The 20,182-nt window shown below is 37.1% G+C and overlaps 1 protein-coding gene across 4 annotated transcripts in view; it reads right to left on the bottom strand.

Annotated features, from left to right (window-relative positions):
- The window catches only part of LOC132129724 (plexin-A1-like), a 221,246-nt gene that overhangs the window by 92,387 nt on the left and 108,677 nt on the right, over window positions 1-20,182 (bottom strand). For all 4 annotated transcript variants that reach the window (XM_059541422.1, XM_059541423.1, XM_059541424.1 and 1 more), the window contains 5 exons: window positions 16,154-16,285; window positions 3,748-3,848; window positions 3,074-3,197; window positions 2,260-2,413; window positions 2,077-2,176 (listed from right to left, as the gene is read on the bottom strand). In XM_059541422.1, the coding sequence (XP_059397405.1) occupies window positions 2,077-2,176; window positions 2,260-2,413; window positions 3,074-3,197; window positions 3,748-3,848; window positions 16,154-16,285 (611 nt within the window). The remainder of the gene's footprint in view (window positions 1-2,076; window positions 2,177-2,259; window positions 2,414-3,073; window positions 3,198-3,747; window positions 3,849-16,153; window positions 16,286-20,182) is intronic.

The raw sequence follows: 20,182 nt of genomic DNA, 5'->3' as shown, positions 1-20,182 counted from the left end.
TATAGGTGAAAGATCTGGACTGCAGGCAGGCCAGGTTAGCACCCGAACTCTTCTACGACGAAGCCATGCTGTTGTTATAGCTGCAGTATGTGGTTTTGCATTGTCCTGCTGAAATAAACAAGGCCTTCCCTGAAATAGACGTTGTTTGGAGGGAAGCATATGTTGCTCTAAAACTTTTATATACCTTTCAGCATTCACAGAGCCTTCCAAAACATGCAAGCTGCCCATACCGTATGCACTTATGCACCCCCATACCATCAGAGATGCTGGCTTTTGAACTGAACGCTGATAACATGCTGGAAGGTCTCCCTCCTCTTTAGCCCGGAGGACAGGGCGTCCGTGATTTCCAACAAGAATGTCAAATTTGGACTCGTCTGACCATAAAACACTATTCCACTTTGAAATAGTCCATTTTAAATGAGCCTTGGCCCACAGGACACGACGGCGCTTCTGGACCATGTTCACATATGGCTTCCTTTTTGCATGATAGAGCTTTAGTTGGCATCTGCTGATGGCACGGCGGATTGTGTTTACCGACAGTGGTTTCTGAAAGTATTCCTGGGCCCATTTAGTAATGTCATTGACACAATCATGCCGATGAGTGATGCAGTGTCGTCTGAGAGCCCGAAGACCACGGGCATCCAGTAAAGGTCTCCGGCCTTGTCCCTTATGCACAGAGATTTCTCCAGTTTCTCTGAATCTTTTGATGATGTTATGCACTGTAGGTGATGAGATTTGCAAAGCCTTTGCAATTTGACGTTGAGGAACATTGTTTTTAAAGTTTTCCACAATTTTTTCACGCAGTCTTTCACAGATTGGAGAGCCTCTGCCCATCTTTACTTCTGAGAGACTCTGCTTCTCTAAGACAAAGCTTTTATAGCTAATCATGTTACAGACCTGATATCAATTAACTTAATTAATCACTAGATGTTCTCCCAGCTGAATCTTTTCAAAACTGCTTGCTTTTTTAGCCATTTGTTGCCCCCGTGCCAACTTTTTTGAGACCTGTAGCAGGCATTAAATTTTAAATGAGCTAATTAAGTGGATAAAAGTGTAAAATTTCTCAGTTTAAACATTTGCTACGTTATCTATGTTCTATTGTGAATAAAATATTGGCTCATGTGATTTGAAATTCCTTTAGTTTTCATTTTATTAAAATTTAAAAAATGTCCCAACTTTTCCGGAATTCGGGTTGTATAATAACTCTATACCAAATTTAATGTGCAACAACCAACATGTGATTGTGTCAAGAAAACCATAAAACAGTACATAACATTACAGCATGTCAAGGTCAGAAAGCCTCCTAAAAATATGATAAAAATGAACTTTTTATGACATGGCAAGGATAGTTTGTGTTGTCTAATTTAACAATCCCAAGAGAATGTCATGATATGCATGTTTTGTTTCAAGAAAACAATTTTCTAGACTTGGTTTAAGATTATAATTAATTCTAACTTGATGGCAACAAACTTGAAAATTAAAAACCTGAAAAATAAAATCGAAAAAAATGTGTCATAAGTATATTTAAATTAGGAAAATTAATAATTACTTTTACACTATTTGAAATTTATTACAGCCATTCAATTTTCAATGCTCATAAAAGTAGACAATCAAAATGAAAACAGATTGCTAGAACTTGGCACATGCATTTTAGATGCTTTTTAATGCATTTTAGATGCAAGCTTTTTAAATGTTTCCTCCTTTCATCATTGCGGATATCTTTATTTGTCATTGATCTGAGAACACCGCGAGGATGGATTTAGGAATGTGAGCGAGAGAGCGAGTGAACAGCGGGAATATAACTCATGAGCCTTAAAGCTGGACAGCTGATGTCAAGGATGCTCATGAGTCGTTAAAGAAATGACATTAAAATTCTGATCTCATCCCTGATCTCAGCAAAAAACTGCTTACACCACGCAAAAATAACATCCCTCTCTCACTCAGAAGCAGTAAACACACACACAGCACAGTTCTGTAAAAAGACACTCGTCTTAGTTCAAACGAAAGAATGACAGAGAGGAACAGGGAGAGAGTTAGACAGGAAACTGCCTTCTCTGTTTCCTGTGTGAGACTTACGATTGATGGACACTGCAGTTGTAGAAGACAAAATCCACACTGGCAAACTTCTTCCCCGTCTCCCTGGATTTCAGATAGAGCTTCACCACCCGCTTGTCACCTGCCAGCAGACACACGGTGAGCTTCAGCGCTTTCTAACAAGCGGAAGGAAGCTTTTAAAGTAGTGTACATGTGTCGTCTTACCCTGGTTGCGGGTGATGGGAGCGATCTCCCGTGCGGAGGGGGACAGGCAGTATATACGTCCCCCCATGATGTGTCCCTCCGTCTCAGTGTAGTCCTCAAATGAGCAGTTAATGCCAGCAGCCAGACTGGGGACGTTCTGAGCCTGAAGAACCAGCTGTAGAGCCCAACACAGACCAGGAAACAGGAACAGATTTCAATTTCAGTGTGCTTTATTGGCATGCCAAACACTGAACATTTGTACAAAAGACACCTGGACTTTCATATCCAGATACTATGTAGATATTTTTAGCCGCATGGCATCTGCACCTCGTTTCCAATGAGTCTCCAGTGTAGACGGAAAGACATTTGAACACACTTAACTGCGCAATACACAAATAAGCACTGACATATTACATGGAAAGTTACATTACTGGAACATTTCTATAATTCATCGACTTGTAAAAACATTGAAAGATAATTCAAAATGTTATGTTACTTCTTTCATTTCCATTTATTCCATTACTTATACTGTTAATATGGATTAGAAGAGAAGGGGACAAAAATATTTAAAACAGAGAAACTTTGAGATTTCAAGTGAAATCCATGCATTGAACAATTTATAAATATCACTAAATCATTTATATATTTTTTTTTTTTCATCATATATGATTATTTGCAACAAATGTATTAGTATTACTTATGTACTGTTTATGTAAATGCATACAACTTCATTAACTGTGGTCAAAATCCATCTCAAACCACCTCCCAACATATTTGAAGTGATCCAAATCCCAATCTGCTCACAATAAACCAGCTTTTGTTCACAAACACTTGCCTGAACTTCAGACATGGTGACTGAAATATTGTTGGGCTGCACCATGAGTCGGACGCACTGCTCCAGTCTGGAGGCGAAGCGCTGGGGCTCATCAGCTCGCTCACAGCGGTCCTTACGAGAACATCTAAACACAAATATTACTCAGCAGGAGGGATAAAAACCATTATAATCAATTTCTAAGAATAAACAACCCGGGAGATCAGGCGCATACTTTATTAGTAGGTTGAATAGATTTGGAAAACACTGTGTTGTGTGATGAATAGAGCTTCAGTAGTGTTAGGGTTAGGGTTAGGGTTAGAACGAAACAACATTTGTTTACCAAAATTCTTGCTGCATAATTTTAATAACAACAAAAAAGTAATACATTAATGAATTAATAATTAATTACTTAATGTTCTTCATCAAGAAAACTTCACTTAGTATGCGATTTCAGACGTTGCTTTGATTTCTCTTTTCTTTACTGGTCCAAAATTCCACTAAGTAATGTATTAAATAATAAAGGAAACATGTTCTGTTTGGCTGTTTTTGTGTCTCCTAGCTAAGCTTCTTTAGACAGACAAATTGTCGCTGGAAACTTGTTTCATAACACTGTAGTGTGTCTGCATTCATATAGCCATATAAACATGTCTATGTGTTTGTGAGCAGCTGTGGGGTCAGGAGGCACTGATACTCACACACTGTGCAGGACACACCAGCCACAGTGGGGATCACCAGAAGCCAGACACTCGCTACAGCTGCTGTACTGCTCACAGCTCTCCACCGGCACCCGTCTTACCTACACACACACATAATCTCACTACTTCTTATTTCAATGTGTTTTTCTATTTGCAATTACAGTTAGAAAATATTGCCAACTAATTATAAAAAAATAGTAGCAATATAACGCCAGACACTGAAATCTGACAAGACTCCTGTGAAAAATGTTGAATTTGAGCTCATTTGACAGCATTGTTGCATAGTTATATACCACTGAAAATCTATGATTATTTCATCTCCCATGTTTAAAAACATCCCTGATATCACACTTACATCACGGAGACGTCTAGATGACGTCTGCAAGATTTATTTGTTTGCTAATCTGCAATACATCTATAGAATGTTTCCTATCAGATGTCAAATAGATGTTTAGAAAATATCTTTAAGATGTTTACGATTTAGAGTGTATGTAAAACTGACATCTTAGACGTCTATCAGATGTTTGTACACAGCAGATGTTTTCCAGATGAAGCGATCTTTAACAGACATCTTGCAGACGTAAGTGTGCTGTCTGGGATTACATAAAGTAAAGACCATAGCACTTACAATGGAAGCAAATGGTGTTAGCATCAGGAGCAGGTGAGTTTTTGTCTGTGCAGTTTTATTTTTGTTGTACATGTGTGCATTTGGCAGACACTTTTATTCAAAGCGACTTCCACTGCATTCAAGGTATACATTTTATCATTCCCTGGTATCAAACGCACAATTACAGCATTGCTAGCGTCAAGCTCTACTTATGACAAACAAGAAAGACAGATGGAAATATCTCATGATCAACCTGCCTGATGCTTGCAGATGTGAAATCTGAGCACTGCGGTGCAAAACAGAGGTTGTCACATTCACCATCACTGTCAGCAGTTCAACAAACACACAGTTACTCTTTCACATAGACACCTTGCATATTATATTTTACAAATGTCCAACAGAGAGAACAGCTGTCTGAAACATGCTGAGAAATATTGCCGGCCACCTACACACGTCTACTTTCATATAGTTTTATGCAGCAATCATAATGTCTGACTAGAGACTCTGGAGACTCAATGGCTCTGTTCCAAACCTATACACTGCCTACCACACACACACACACACACACACATATTTCAAGGCCAACAGAGTAGTGATGCAACAGATTGACATATCAAATACAAAATGTTGTGTTTCTGGGTTTTGGGGTTGGCCATAAAAGAAAGAGATCGCAGTAATTCATTGCGGTAGGGTGTGTTCGGCTTCTGGAACATTTCAATTAAGTCGATTTTCCAATGGGACAGTTGAGCATTGTGTCCTACCTCTGCTCTTTGTTTAAACATCAGGGCTGAAGACTATTATACAGTAGCCATTCATACGAGAAAGAGAGAGAGAGAGAGAGAGAGAGATCACATCCCTCTCTATTTAAATGGCTGGAAGACAAACCATTCATCTCTCTACAAGAGGAGGAGGAGGAGAAGCAAGGGGTATATTAAATATAAATAACATCTGCAAATGAGGCACGAGGCATGTGGGTCACAATGGAAAATTATCTCAATCAGAGAGAGCAGGAGGGAGAGAGCAAAGCAACATTAACTCAAGGGTCTGAAAGGGTCCTGGACCACACATAAAAGTTAAGAGACACTCATCTGAACCATAAAGTAAATAAAAAGAATCTTTACATTATTGCCATGACATAAATGTTTGCTTTTCAGTTTAATAAAATATCTCAAAATAAAATAAAATGTAATAATAAATAAAAAAAATCTATAAAAACTAAAAAACGGTTTAATTAAAAATAACAATACAAACTACAAACTACAATATTAAACTAATGTTAAAACTAATACTAAATATTAAATATTAAAAAAGTTTAACTGAATATAATCAAAACATTTTTTAATAAAAGTAAAAAATATAAAATTATTATATATAAAATAGTACAGGAAATAAAAAAGATTTCACTTTATATAACAAGGTTGAACTAAAATAAAACGGATCATCTAAATTCACTCAATAAGTGTGCCACTGCTGATTGCTGACACACTTCTCAAAGCTTTATCCATGATCCCTGTCAGAATTCATACACTGAATATCTGAGAAGGCTTGTGCAGATGTAATCAAGGATGGTGTGTTTTCTTTATTCTGCGTGGGGTTTGGACAAACCCAGTGCATGTAATTGCACCATCTGTGCAATTTGGGCAAAAAAACTGGTCATGCTCTAAAGGTGGCTGTGATGATCGATGGCTTATTTTTTTCCATCCTCAAAACACACACACACACCTCAGAGAGCAAGTGCACATTTGGAAAATTCACGGAAAATGAATAGGTCATTCACCCCCCCCCCCCCACCACCACCAAAATGACACAGCCTAATTTACAAAAAGCAAGCTTTCTAGACTAGGAGGACTTTTCTTTCCTTTAACTCTCCCTTCTAAGCCCTCCCTGTTCATCTATCTTCCATTTGGCCATGCACAAAAGAAGAAATGGCAGATTAAACCATAGATCTAGGCCAGGATGCCAGACATAGCCTAGGGGGAGAGGATGGATAAAAAAAGAGAATGAGAGAAAGAGAAAGAAAGAGAATGAGAGAAAGAGAAAGATTCCATGCAGCCAAAACCATTTGCAGGTCGTTTCTTGGTACACAGTGACAGTACTTGTTGCTCCAGAGCCACAGCTGCAAAAGTAAAGCTCAGCTCATATAGGTCCCATTTTTTAAAGAATGTCTCCACCACCAATTATAAATTATGTACAGCCATCAAACCAATGAAAGCCCTGTGGGGTATATGTCTATGGTTAATCTGAGTCAGGGTGATGGGGTCATGACGGCATCCTGGGACACAACATCTGTGGCCATATAAGTGATGGAACACACCTGTAACACCAGATTTGAACTTCCAGTTATTGTGTGAAGCCAATGTAGTCTAAATATTCACACCTGTGGCTGCAAATCGACTGAAATGTAATGATATGCCAAGTTGGTCACCATTTGTCATCAGATCTTTTTTACCAAGTCTTTATTTGTTTCATTTTTATTTAATTGTATTGTCTGCTTACATTTTTATTTGTTTTAATCAGAAAAAAATGATTGTGAATTCTTATTTTGTAACTCACATAAACCTTGTGTACATTTATTGTATCGAACTTTTGAAGGGGGAGTGTGTTCTCTATATGTTATGCTGTAAGTGTCGGTACTTCATTTAATAGCACAACACAATAGCACTGTCTAGATCATTTCCATGAACAGATTAACCTTGCTTAGCTATCGCATTGGGGGTATGGTACATGTTTTCTTTAAGAAAATGTAAATAAGTCATTGAAATATAATAATATGCAAAGTTTCAGTTGCTTGGCATCTGTAAAAATTTTACATTCTATGGACAAAATGTTTTATAAAGCAATGAGCTAAATTGAGGCAGGGCATTTCTGCTTAAGACAATCCTTTACGACGGTAAAATCATGGTAATGCACAACCTTTTGTGGCTTCTTGCTCGTGCGGTTTTTCACTTGTGGAAGCTATGATAATGTTTTCAGAATTTTTCTATGAAAATGTTCGAAAAACAATTTAGAATTAAAACATTCAACATTCTGTGACATTCTAAATGTAATTACTGTCAATTTGCTGTCAAAACCTTTGCATATCAAGCAAAAAATATAAAGTGAGAGAGAATAAAAATATAAAAAAGAAAATGTTTCAAAGTCAAAACAGACTTATAAATAAAATCATGAAATCCTTTTCAATGAATAGGATTTATGTTTGTGCTTCATTTGAAACATTATAAAATCTGAAACATTATATAGATGGCTTTCCAATTATTTTGAAAAATGTATTTACTTATTTATTTTTCTTTAATGAGCCATGGCCTATTAATGGCCTGGTATTGATAAAGCAGGAGGTTTATTAAAGAAACTGGGACATGTGGGTTCGCATCTGGCCATTTTTTTCCCTCTCTCTCTCTAACGATTTCCTGTTCTCTTTTTACTGTCTTCATTAATAAAGTGGCAAACGACCATCAAAAGCATTGTTTTATTACATCAAACATACTTCTCAAGGCACTGACTCGACAGTATAATCAACAGTATGTCTAATTAGCATTGTGTGCTGACAGTCAGACTCCGCCCCCTCGGATGGAACCATATGTCACTGCCGCTAAAGACCTGCCATCATATCTGTCACAGACTTAGACACAGATATAATCTACAGCCCATAGTTTAAGATCAATTTTGGTTACATACTTAAATTACTCTATAATTAGTTTTAAATTGCAGCTTTTGCCCGAGTTATATAAAGCAATGGCTTGTTAATGTGATAAACAAATAATAAAACATAATAAATGTTTGGTATTTCGGTCTTATCCATTTCTTTATTTCACCTTCAATAAATGTCTGTCAAATGCTAATTCAAATTCAAAATTCCTCCCGTGTTTCTTGCAGGGCAAATATGCGAGAAGAAACGGCCTTCACGGTGCAGTGTGTTATTGAGCGTAAACACTCACTGCTACATGTCGGTAGAGTCTCCAGCTACAAGCTCAATAAAGCTTCGCTTTATCAATACAAGCACACATTCAAGGATTTGTGTATAAGTGTGTGTGTGTCTGTACTGTGCATGGTTTATGGATATCACCATGGCAACATCTGGGCTCTAGAATGGCTCACTTGGTCACTATGTCACGTCTGGATGATTTCCTCAGTAAAATTATGGAGAGAAGGAAAAAGAACAAATGAAGTGTTGTAAAATGACAGAATGGCAAGAAAAGGCTATCAGAGAAGACCAACTAGCAAAAGAATGAAAATTAAGATTATGTGAAAGCCATAAATGGCTTATATAAAGAGATGAACTTTGATTTGGTTTTAATTGCTCCAAGTGTCTTCCCCTGTGTAGTTGTTTACCAGTCAAAACTGTAGCACACATACACATCCATTGTTACTATTTTCCACAATTTAAAAGTCTTAACACTATGAAACACATACAGTAAATTCAATTAAGAAGCTGCATATATTAAAAGGGAACAGGTTTTTATGATTGGCCCTAGGCCAATAAGAAAATGAATAATTAAATAAATATTTATTATATAATCTAGAATATAATTTGAAATATTTTTAAAAAACAATTATAATAAAGGTAATAAAACTATATTTAAAAATGTAAATATATATAATGATACATAATGGCGTAGCTTAGACTGATTTAAGCAGGGCTTTTATTTCATGAGGTTTATAAGATTAATACAAAATAATGTTGAAAATTTGGGTTTTAATGGCAAAAGTAAGTATCCAAAATCATTTAACTTAAAATCTGCAAAGTGGAAAAATATGTTCAAATAATTTAATATCAACAAAATTCATAAAATCTGTAATTTTCTGTGGCTGCTTGAATGCAGGAAAAGTAGAAAACATTTGGCTCATGTTTACTATTATATTTATAGTTTTATATGGCACAAGGGTTTTATATAGATAATATAATTATTTTACAGTCTGATATATATATGTATATATATATATGTATATATATATATATATATATATATATATATATATACACACACACACACAAGCAATTTATGTCATCACAGTTTATATCAGTCTATAAAATTATTTCAAGCATTTAAGCATAAACTTTCAGATTTAAATGTTATTAAATAAATTCAGTGAAGTGTGTCCAAACTTGTGATGGAAAGCATATACATACACAACTACCTTGACACACACACACACAGTGAACTGAAGAGCTGGCAGTTTCTCCTTCCGTCTTGTCAAGTTGTCTATATTAAGACGTCCGCCACACAAATCAGATTACAGCCAGCTGATACTTCCTCTCAGCTCTCTGATAGAGCAGTACAGAAGAGCACTGACCTTCAGAGAGTGAGAGAGACATGTACTGTGTTACACAGAGGCCATGAGGTGCAGCTATGTGAGGAAACAATACAAGCACTGTCGCTATGATCAAACGCTTCTAACAGAGGGAGTGATATGCATGTACAAACATACACACATGCTTTCAAACCCACATATGCTCCCACAGCAGACACACACTGGGCATTATACTTGATGGAGCCAAGTGCCGCTGTTGGAAGTTGGGTAAATGGTATATTTCATACCAAAATGTGCATTAAAAAAAAAATCATCAAATCCATAAATATTTGAAATATAATTTAAAATATATTAAAAAATATTTTAAAAATTTAAATATATAATGATAATTATTATATAATAATACTTATAATATAATTTTTTTTTTTTTAATTCCTCCCAGCCTCAGATAAATGTTGTAAACTTTATCGTCCATACAGCAATGAGCGCTGTTTAAATCAAGCTAGCGCTAATCGAAGTTTCTTCTCGCTTAGTACAGGACAGCTTTATGTCTTCCCGGACCCCAAAGCGGCAGAGAGATGCCGGGGCTATCAGCAACTTTTAATTAAGTGAATGTGAATATGGGAAATGGAAAATTGTTCTGTCAACCCGATGAAATGGAGTTTTTGATGTTTGAGGCACAACATGCGCCTCCGTCTGCAGTTTCTATTATCCAAGGTAGAGATACAAATGGAGAAAAAAAAAACAAAGGGAGCAAAGGAAAAGAAGGACATGGATGACATACAATGCTTCCTCCCCAAGTTCATCAAGAAACGGGGGGAAGAAACAGCAATATTATTGAACATTGGGGTCCTGGTCTGTTCTCTAATGTGGTGGGATATCTCTGTAAGCCTGGGGTACGGAAGCCAACATATTAAAATGTGGGCTGGATTACGGTGTGATTGTGTTTACGGATTGTCTTGAAAATTTCTGCTCTCTAGATTCAAAGGGGAACAATAACATCTCTGTCTTTTGTGAGAGAACGCCAGGCATCGGCCATCGACCTCATCAAACATAATAAAACCTGGAGAAAAAATGTGTGACTCAGGCAAGAGAGATGGTGACGGAGGCTTGTTAGCTGGTGCTGTTGACAAGAGAGATGGCGAGATGCCTCAGATTACGCTAAACATGGAAAGAAGTGAATGTGGGGAGAGAAAAATTAATGAAAGATGGCTTCAAGGAAGCCGAAGTGATCCAATCACAATCTATCTCCCACGACTACTGTCAGTTCTCAAAGAGTCGGCAATATCTCAGCGAGACGGAGCAAGAGGGAGAAAGAGGACCCACTATTTGAAAGAAAATGACCCCTGGGGCACCTTTCCCATTGACTCCTTCTTCCATAGGAGGAGGACCACTTAACAGAGAGGGGAGAAAGAAAAGAAAAAAGATAGATGAAGGACAGAAGAAAGAACAAATTGCTTCAAACCAATTAATTTCCACTTCTTTTTTTCGCTCGGTCCTCTGGGTCTTGGTGTGCAGCGGCTACAAACAGAGAGACAGCAGCCTGTGAAACTCATTCAGCTCATCCTGTACGTCCAAACTCACCCCAGCATCTGCAGAACAAACTGCACAAATCTGCAGGTGGACACAATAAACCATCATCCAAAAAAAAAAAAAAAGACAAATCCCGTGCCAATCTTAGCGTGTTTTTTTTTTGGGGGGGGGGGGGGGGAGGTTCTGTTACAGTAAAATAAAAAAAAATACAGTACAGATCACAGCATGCCCACTTCGCATGCATGCTACAGTTCACACTCCACCAATACCACACATTTATCTAGATTAACATTAGATTGAGCTGCCATGTAAAGTTGTTAACATGGTTGGGCCGATAGACGGTGCCATCATCCATTACCGATGGCTGATAGACATCACAATGCTGCGCCAGCTTTTTAGTTTCACAATCACTTTCGAAATTCACAATCTCACGTACTGTCCCAATCAGGTGATTTATAGTAATTGTTTCCCATCCCTGGACATGTTTGCTTTCACACAGAAGGCGACCCAGCAATGCTCCGGCAATTTCCGGGGTCCACCGTGCAGTGTGAAAGGGGCTATAGATGAATAGACATCTCAAATCATGTAGTTTGTTGAGGAGAGGCGTGCTACTGCTTTCTAAGCAATAAAAGTAATATATTTCATTAATGGATGATAAAACAAATTTCATAAGCTTACACTATAAATATAACTTTGGTCTTTTTCAGAGCAGAATACCACAGATATATTCTGTGCACTATTACATTAGTTTATATTACATACAAATAAAAAAAATAAAAAACTTTAATTTGTATATGTTCAGCTGTCATTTTATTTATTTACTTAATTTCATATAGCTTTAAAAAAAAATAATTCCCAGTTTTAGTTTTTTGTCATTTTAGTACTTTATTTTATGTAATTTAGCTGCTTTTTTTTTTGTTTTTTCACCTAATATTTTTTTTTTCAGCTTAAAGGGGGGATACAATTGTGTTTCATGTATTCAGAGCTGTTCACAATGTTAAATGAGATGGATTCTCATGGTAAACATGCCCAAAGTTTTAAAAAATAATTTAGAAGAATGACACAATTTCTGTGCCAAAAATGGTACAATTTGGTACAAGTTTCGGCTGTTTTTTTTTCAATCGTGGATTTAATGACGTAGACGAGAGTGGAACTCCTTATATGAGCATTTCTCTCAGAAACACGTTGACTAGAGGAGAGCGAGACCGCGCACATCAACGCGCTTCATCGGGAAATCGTCGACAGTGCTGCATAGGATTTGTTCGAGAATGTCTCCAAATAAGTGTGTTTTTGGATGTGAGGGAAAGTTTACCGTGTTCAGCCTCCCAAAGAACCCAGCGTTACATGAACAGTGGATGCAGTTTGTTTTTCCGGGGCAGCAACGGAGCGTATCAAGTGCCTTTGTATGTTCTGGTCATTTGAGTGACGAATGTTTTATAAACAAGGCCCAGGTCGACACTGGATTTGCACATCGTTTGGTATTAAAACATGAAGCGGTTACTGTGATAAAAGACCCCATTCATGTAAGTAAAACTGCTTACATCAGATTTCTGTATTTTGATGGAAATCAGCACATAAGTGATATATGTTAATGGGAACAACACGAAACATCAGTTTTATAGCTCCGCCCACGGCACGCCTCCAGGAGCTCAGCTTTTTCCAGAGAGAATCGGAAAGCTGCATTTTTCTTTCATAAATATGATAAAACTAAAGATATTTTGGATTTATGAAGGAGGCAGTACTACTCTATAGGTACTCAAGATTAACATGAGATTAGGTGAAACTGTGTATGTTATGTACCTTTTAATTTTAATTACCTAAAAAAAACTGTTTTTAATAGTTTTAGTTAATAAAAACAGTGCTGACAATATGGTAAATGCCATTCAGACAGCCTTTGCAAGTGCATAGAAAAGTCTAGCATCCCCAAACACTGGTTACATCAGCAGAAAGTGACTAACATGCACTGACAATCTTTGCATAAAAAGACCAGGGACAGGTGGATGCTGCTTACCGGTGGTGGAGGAGGAGATACCCCCTCACAATATAGAGCCCTTTGAGTGCTTAGAAAAACAGAAAAGTGCTACATAATGTAATGATTTATTATTATTATTATTATTATTATTATTATTATTATTTATTAAGAAAGTAAAAAGAAATCAAAGCCTGTCTTTCTGCTTTCCTTCCATGCATAGTTATGATCTGACCTTCAGGGTTTTCCATTCTCAGCCGCACGCTGACCACAACAACACTGCTCTCATCTTTATTACAATGCCTCTCAACCTCCAGAGAAACAGTTCATCATTCTGTGTGGCCATCGCTAGTGCTATGAACACAACTTCCTGTGAGAGAGGCACTTCCTCCCCCGCGTTTGTATAATAGTTCAAACATTCTTCCTCCATAAAACCTTCTTTCCAAACAAAGCCATTTACAGCTGCACTTAAATCAATATCAGTCCGAGCGCAGAGCGAACACACACAGCTCCATTTAAAGAATGTTAGTCTAACACTCCTTGCGCTAAGTTAATGTGTTGAAGGGTTATGAAGCCCGTCCTCTCAACATGCAATCTACATGCTGCCCTGTATCAGAGGCACTCATACAGAAACCATCTATACCAATTACAGAACATTTTCCATCTGAAGACGTGAATACTTTATGTTAAAAAAAATTATTGCCAAGCGCTGATAGATTGCAGTGTTGGTTCAGCTAACATGTTTTTGTATGTCTAGGTAGGTGTGTGTCTGTGTGTGTGTGTGTGTGTGTGTGTACTGAGAACCATTACAGTAAATAAATTCAAAGGAGAGACAAAATCATCTAACACTGTCAGCATAGCTCCGTTCAGAGTCTCCTACAAAATACAGCTGTATGCCACGTTAAATGACAATAGATCTTACATCTAAGGGTCTGGGTGAGGTTAAAGGTCAGAAGTTGGGCTTAGTTTGTAAATTACAGAGTGATTCGAGGTCAGCCCCCATATGGCTGGACATTTTCTCCTTTCAGTTTACTTATGCCATGCATTTGAACTCTTCAGTGTCTAAAGAAATCTTGTTTGCCAAAGATCAATTATTGGGAAATGAATATTGAGTAACACTTGTGAATAAAGCCTGTATATTTAATGTATTCTCAATGCATCCTTAATGCAGCTTTAGAATAAGTTGCATGTTCTTGTAAATAAATGAAAGCTGTTGTAATACATTGTAATACTTACCTATTTATGAGGCCAACTTTAAAGAGCATAACAATCCATCCATAATGCATTAGACTCTTTTAGTTGTAGCCATGAATAGGTAAGTATTATAATGTATTTTTACTGTTGCTTCAATTATTTATGACAAAATATGATTATAACACAAATTATAGGGTGAATCTCACAAAAACATGTAGAGGTAATCCCAATATACATACATACACACAAACATGTACATAAACATATATACATATATATAAAATATGTTTATGACAGGCTTTCAGAGATACATCAAGACATTTAAGAATAGCTTTATAATGCATTCAACAATCTTTATAATGCACAACATTATAGCATAGCACAGTGCACAATCACTGTGAGGGTGATTACATTCTTCTCTTGTCTGGTTTGCCATGAATACCTAAGGGTGCTGGTGCAAATTATGGCCGATGATGCATCTTCATGGCTTTTTTTGAGCCTGCTGCTGTGATGCAGCGCTCTAATCAGAGGCGGTGTGGGCTAGCGGAGAGCGAATGGGGTTATGGCGATGAAGGAAATGCCCTTTAATGAGAGGAAGACAGGAAGCACTCCAATCAGCCCTTAGTGAGGAGAACATGAAAGCACGAAGAAAAGAGCGAGAGAAAAACAAAGAAAGGAGCGAGACGGAAGGACAAAAAGAGGAGAGAGAGAATTCTCCAGCCCTCGGTCTCAATGAAAAGGTGGATGGTGGAGGTGATGGGGGTTTGGACGCTTTCTTTTTCCATCAGAAAAGATCAGAGAAGCCCTTCCTCAATTTTCTCTGATAAGTGGTGAATCACCAGAGGCGCCGCTGCTTGTGTGTATGTGTGTGGAAAAGTGGGTAGGGGGCTGACGACACAGTGTCGAATATCACATGCAGACAATCAGGAGACGTTCCGAGGCTCTCTCTTTCACACAGCACACTGAATAAAACACATCATGAACAGCTTTTTCTTTGTAATAATAGAGCAGCATTTTCAATATTCATACACTCACAAAAGTGAAGTCCAACCCAGCTATTGTATACACTATCAGTCAAAAGTTGGTGTTACTCATCATCTTAAAAATCTTTTAATAAAGACATTTTTAAATGTTTGAAATTAGTTTGAAAATAAATATACAGTAAATTGTGCCTACATATAGATTTATTTGCAAAACGTCAAAAGTCAACTTCTATACAAAAAAAGACTGTGAAAATAGGCTTCATTTTCTTTAGAAAAAAATTAGCTAATAAATAGTTTTAAAATCCTTTTGTCTATATTTTGTTTAAAAGTAAAATATAATATGATCTACTGTAATAACAAATTCAATTAAATATAAATACAATTATATTTTTACAACCATTAGTTTTTTCCCCAATTCTTTTTATTTTTATTTTAAAATAAACTTGATAAGTTGGACCAGATGACTCAGAAAAGGCCACCAAAAGTGCCCTTGTAAACATTTCTGGTATTTTAAACAGTACTGAATGTAACTAGTAACTCCAAACTCATGGGTTCGATTCCTAGGGAATCCATGTATTGATAAAATGTAAACCTTAAATGCAACATAATCCACTTTTAATAAAAGCATCTGCCAAACGCATAAATGTAAAAAACCATTATTGGCATTTCAACCAAGAGTGTTTGGAAAAGAGTGTCTCTTCACTTGCACTTTCATTTGGTTTATGTGTACTTTCCTCTCTAGTTGGTGTCTTTGGGGACTAAGATGCATGACCAAACCACACTGTTTGTCCGTTGGGCTCCTCAGAACATTCTAGCCAAACAAAACCTGTCAAACATCAATGTCAAACAGCACACTTCCTTAAGTCTTACCTCTTCATCTGTGAGGGTGTAGATGTATTGATGGTCAGGGCTGAACAGCATGTCCCTTAAAATTGGGTTCCCTTCGCTCACCACCACATTCTCATACAGCAGTGCAGGCTGGGTAATGGAGTTCACCAAAATCTGAAAGAAATAGAGAAGACACATTGAATACACATCAAACATTGCTTGGATTGCCTGTGATCTGATTGGCTGATCACTTTGTGCAGCAATCTGGCTTTTAGAAGGTAAAAAAAAAGGGTTTATAATGAAAACTAGGGCTGGAGCAAAATTTTATATTACTGAATATTATTTCGGTGGGTTGGCATTTGGTTTTCAATTTTGAGATTCAAATAATCTTTTTCTCTTTTTAACACCTTGCATCCCCTGCGAAACAGTCTTCAGCCGAGCTTGAAAATAGTCGGGTTTTCGTGTCGAACGGTTGTAAGGACTGCCAGGTACTGTTACAGTTGTATTTTCACGTAAGCCTGGTATGGCGCGGCACGATCACAAATAGGCATATGCCGGTATCAAATTTTCCTGTTGCGGTTAATTGATAATGATTTTATCACGGTATACGGTATTATCACGGTATTGAAATTTTGTTTTAAAAAAGTGGTCATAATACAGTATAACAGGTTAAATAACTTTTTTTCTTATAACAAAAATAACTAAATATTTAAAACAAAGCAATAAAGAAAAATATATAAAAGTTAAATGTTTTACACATTAAAGTGCAAAAGAACTATAAAAACCAATAGGTATCACTTTACAATAAGACCTCATTAGTTAACCTTAATTAATGCATTAACATTCAAGGCAAGTCAAGTTTATTTTTATAACACATTTCATACACAATGGTAAATCAAAGTGCTTTACATAAAAGAAAGTTAAAAGAAAGTCATGAAGACTTAAAATGAATTTAAGACAGTTTAAAAATAGAAAATGATCTTACATAAAATACAGTGCAATACATAAAATATAGTGTATTCAGTTCGGACATCGCATAGTGCTCATTCAAAAAATGTACAGCTAAACAATGAGCAATAGCTACATTTGCTATAGAAGTTATTAATCTTTGTTAAAAAATACAAGTCTTAGTTCATGTTAGCTCATTAAATAACACAGTTGCAACTTTCAATTTTAACGTGTTATTAAATATTGGAATACCTAAGATTAATGAATGTTCAGAATAATTTTTTCATTGGCAGTTTATGTTAACTAATGAAGCCATAATGTAAAATGTGAATGAACAATAAAAGATCAAAACACTTTCAAACAATTTCTAGGGGATTTTCTAGTCCAGATTAAAAATAATAATAATAATTGAATGTTTGAAGATAAATAGCCTATTAAGTCTAAATATTTCAGTAGTTGGCTCTGTAATAAACACTATAGGGAAAACACAAATCTGAATGATTATTTAAAATTATTTAAATATGGTTTAGAAAGTAACTGCTGCTTTATTTACTGTGTTTACAGGGTAAGGGCTGCATTTTAGCGCCATCTGCTGTCAGAGTGTGAATGTGCTTTCATTCAGCGCGTCTCTCACGTGTTCCTCCATGTGCTTCTCATGCGTGCTTGTTTACATCAGAGCGCATGCGCTCTTTCAAGCAACATTCTCGGCACGGTTAGACAACGGTTAGAAAAAAAAATGTGAGGCAGTTTGGTCTGTGGAGGAAACATTTGCGCTTATTGATATTATACCTGTTGCCGCCTTCTGTTGATTTTATTTTTCACGTCAAGAGTTGTCTTTTTTTCTGTTATTGAACAAAGTAGATATCAGATAAAAAAAGGAGTCCCAAAAACAGAAATATCTGATTATTGTCCAGATTTCTGTTTATATTACACAACCAAGGCAACGACTGACACATATGTATTACATTCCAAAGAGCTCCGTTATAAGCGAGCTGCTTTTATCCTCCATGTTAATCAGTAATTTTACACATGATAAAAACATGCACTTAATATGTTTGGAAAATACTTGCGAAAATGGCAGCTATTAAAAGAAAAAAAACGAACAGTAGCCCAGTCTAATAACAATTTGTCTAAGTATTGCTCCTAACAAACCTGTGTGTTTTGTACCACTAGTGCAGTGTCCATTCTCGGAGCATATAAGCCCTTCCCGCATAAGGTACGCCGCTTCCAGCTCATGCTGTTCTGTATTTTATTAAAAGTTTATTAATTATGAACATGTTGCGTGTCCATATAGCTCCAAAATGCAACACAGCACTTTGCAGCAATAAACCCACCATGCATGAAGTCCATTGGATGAACTTTCTTGACATAAAAATGCAAACAGACAGACAGACACACACACACAAAGATTCCTGCCTTTATTAGAGAGAAGAGTATGTTCAGCCCATCCCTCGCTTCGAATATTCAATGTTGATTACTACCTAAGCTTCGAAGCTCAAAAAATGGCATTCGGACCAGCCCTACTGAAAACTGTCAAAAGATTTTTGGTTTGGCGTCTCTCTAAGCTACATAATACAGCAATTTAACTCTGTGGCCTTCACATTGACACAATGGAAGTAACTCTGCCCTCAACTGATGCTAAACTAATGGATCTTGGTCAATAATAACTGCAGCCTCTCTTTCTGCTTCCTTCCTCTGTTTGGCCCACCCTAGCATCACCCAGAGTTATACCTCCTTTAAGACCCCCTCCCCAGCCCTATTGATGGAGGGTCAGGGGAGCGTGACCCCCACATCCTGTGGAGTTTCAGAGCCTAATGATGTGCTCAGCTCTTGTACCGTGTCCAGCTGATTAATGACTGTCCCCTTCGCAGAGTGCCATGGGAGTGCATTACCTGGGCCCTATGACACCACCCCATCGCTAATGAAGAGAGCACCTGCAGCACCGTAGTACACTAGAACACTGGATGACCCACTTACAAAAACATAAAAGCCAATAAAGCAGTTTGGTTTCGCTCACAAAGGACCAGATCACAGAGCGAAAGAATTGCAGGAAGTTTTCAGCCACCCACACCTGGGAGTCGACAGTGTGGCCTATTTGGGTCAAAACCAGCAGCCGGATCAAGAGAACTAAAATTACACCTACAAACATCTGAAAATAGAGCCAACTTAATCAGCAGTTCTGTTCTTTAACTAAAACCTAAAGTTGCGTGACGTGACCACATGTTAACTGCCATATTTACAGAACAACATTTTAGATGGACAAAAAAAAAATGGTCATGCCTGGCATGGACAGAATTAGCAGTCTGTCACTTTCTGTAACGGTTTTAAATGTAAAATCTGCAGAATTTATTTAAATATTTATTGGCAGTTGAATATTTAGCATAATTAATAAATCAAAATATTTATTAAACTAAAACACAAATAGCGAAAATGATGTTAAAATAGGGAATACGCCTACTCATGACAACTATTATGATTTGGTTTGCTATTATGATGTGGGAGTTGGAGTCTGTTGTCCGTCTCCGCCTCCATCACTTCATTGAGCATTACTTCCACGGGACGCAGTTCATTATGAAGTAGTGGCAGATAACAGCTTAAGGACAGCATAACCTCTCCCTCAGCGAAACCTTCTAGAACTCTTGCCAAGGAAAGCTAAAGTTCCTGCAGTGGGACACAAGCTGGAAGACAGAGAGAAAGGATCTTCCCTTGTCTCCGTGAAGGAGCACACACGAGAGGAGGGAGATGCTATAGCCGCATGGAAGACTAACCTAAAAAATACTGCCCACTGCTATGCTTTGGTTTATTGCTATTTTTGGACCTGTTTAACAATGTTCAAGTTGCATGACAATGCAACTAACAAACTCCCCTGCAAGTTTCTCCACCATATGAAGCTGATTAAATGGGCTAAACATATATAATTGTTCTTCAAGGTTGAGCAAGAGTCGCCATCTGCATTTCTCCTCCCTCTTTCAGAGTTGTGCAGATTGACGTAATTGTGCAATGACTCTTCAAAAAGCAGATTCTTGGCAGATGGCCCATCTTTCGCTTAACAGAAGAAGCAGGAAGAGCTAGTGAACTCTCTATCTCGTGCTGCCTCAATAAAGGTGTCAGGAGAGATGGAAG

Source organism: Carassius carassius, chromosome 46, assembly GCF_963082965.1.
Source record: "Carassius carassius chromosome 46, fCarCar2.1, whole genome shotgun sequence".
Classification (NCBI taxonomy): domain Eukaryota; kingdom Metazoa; phylum Chordata; class Actinopteri; order Cypriniformes; family Cyprinidae; genus Carassius; species Carassius carassius.
This window is presented reverse-complemented; position numbering and strand designations above follow the sequence as displayed.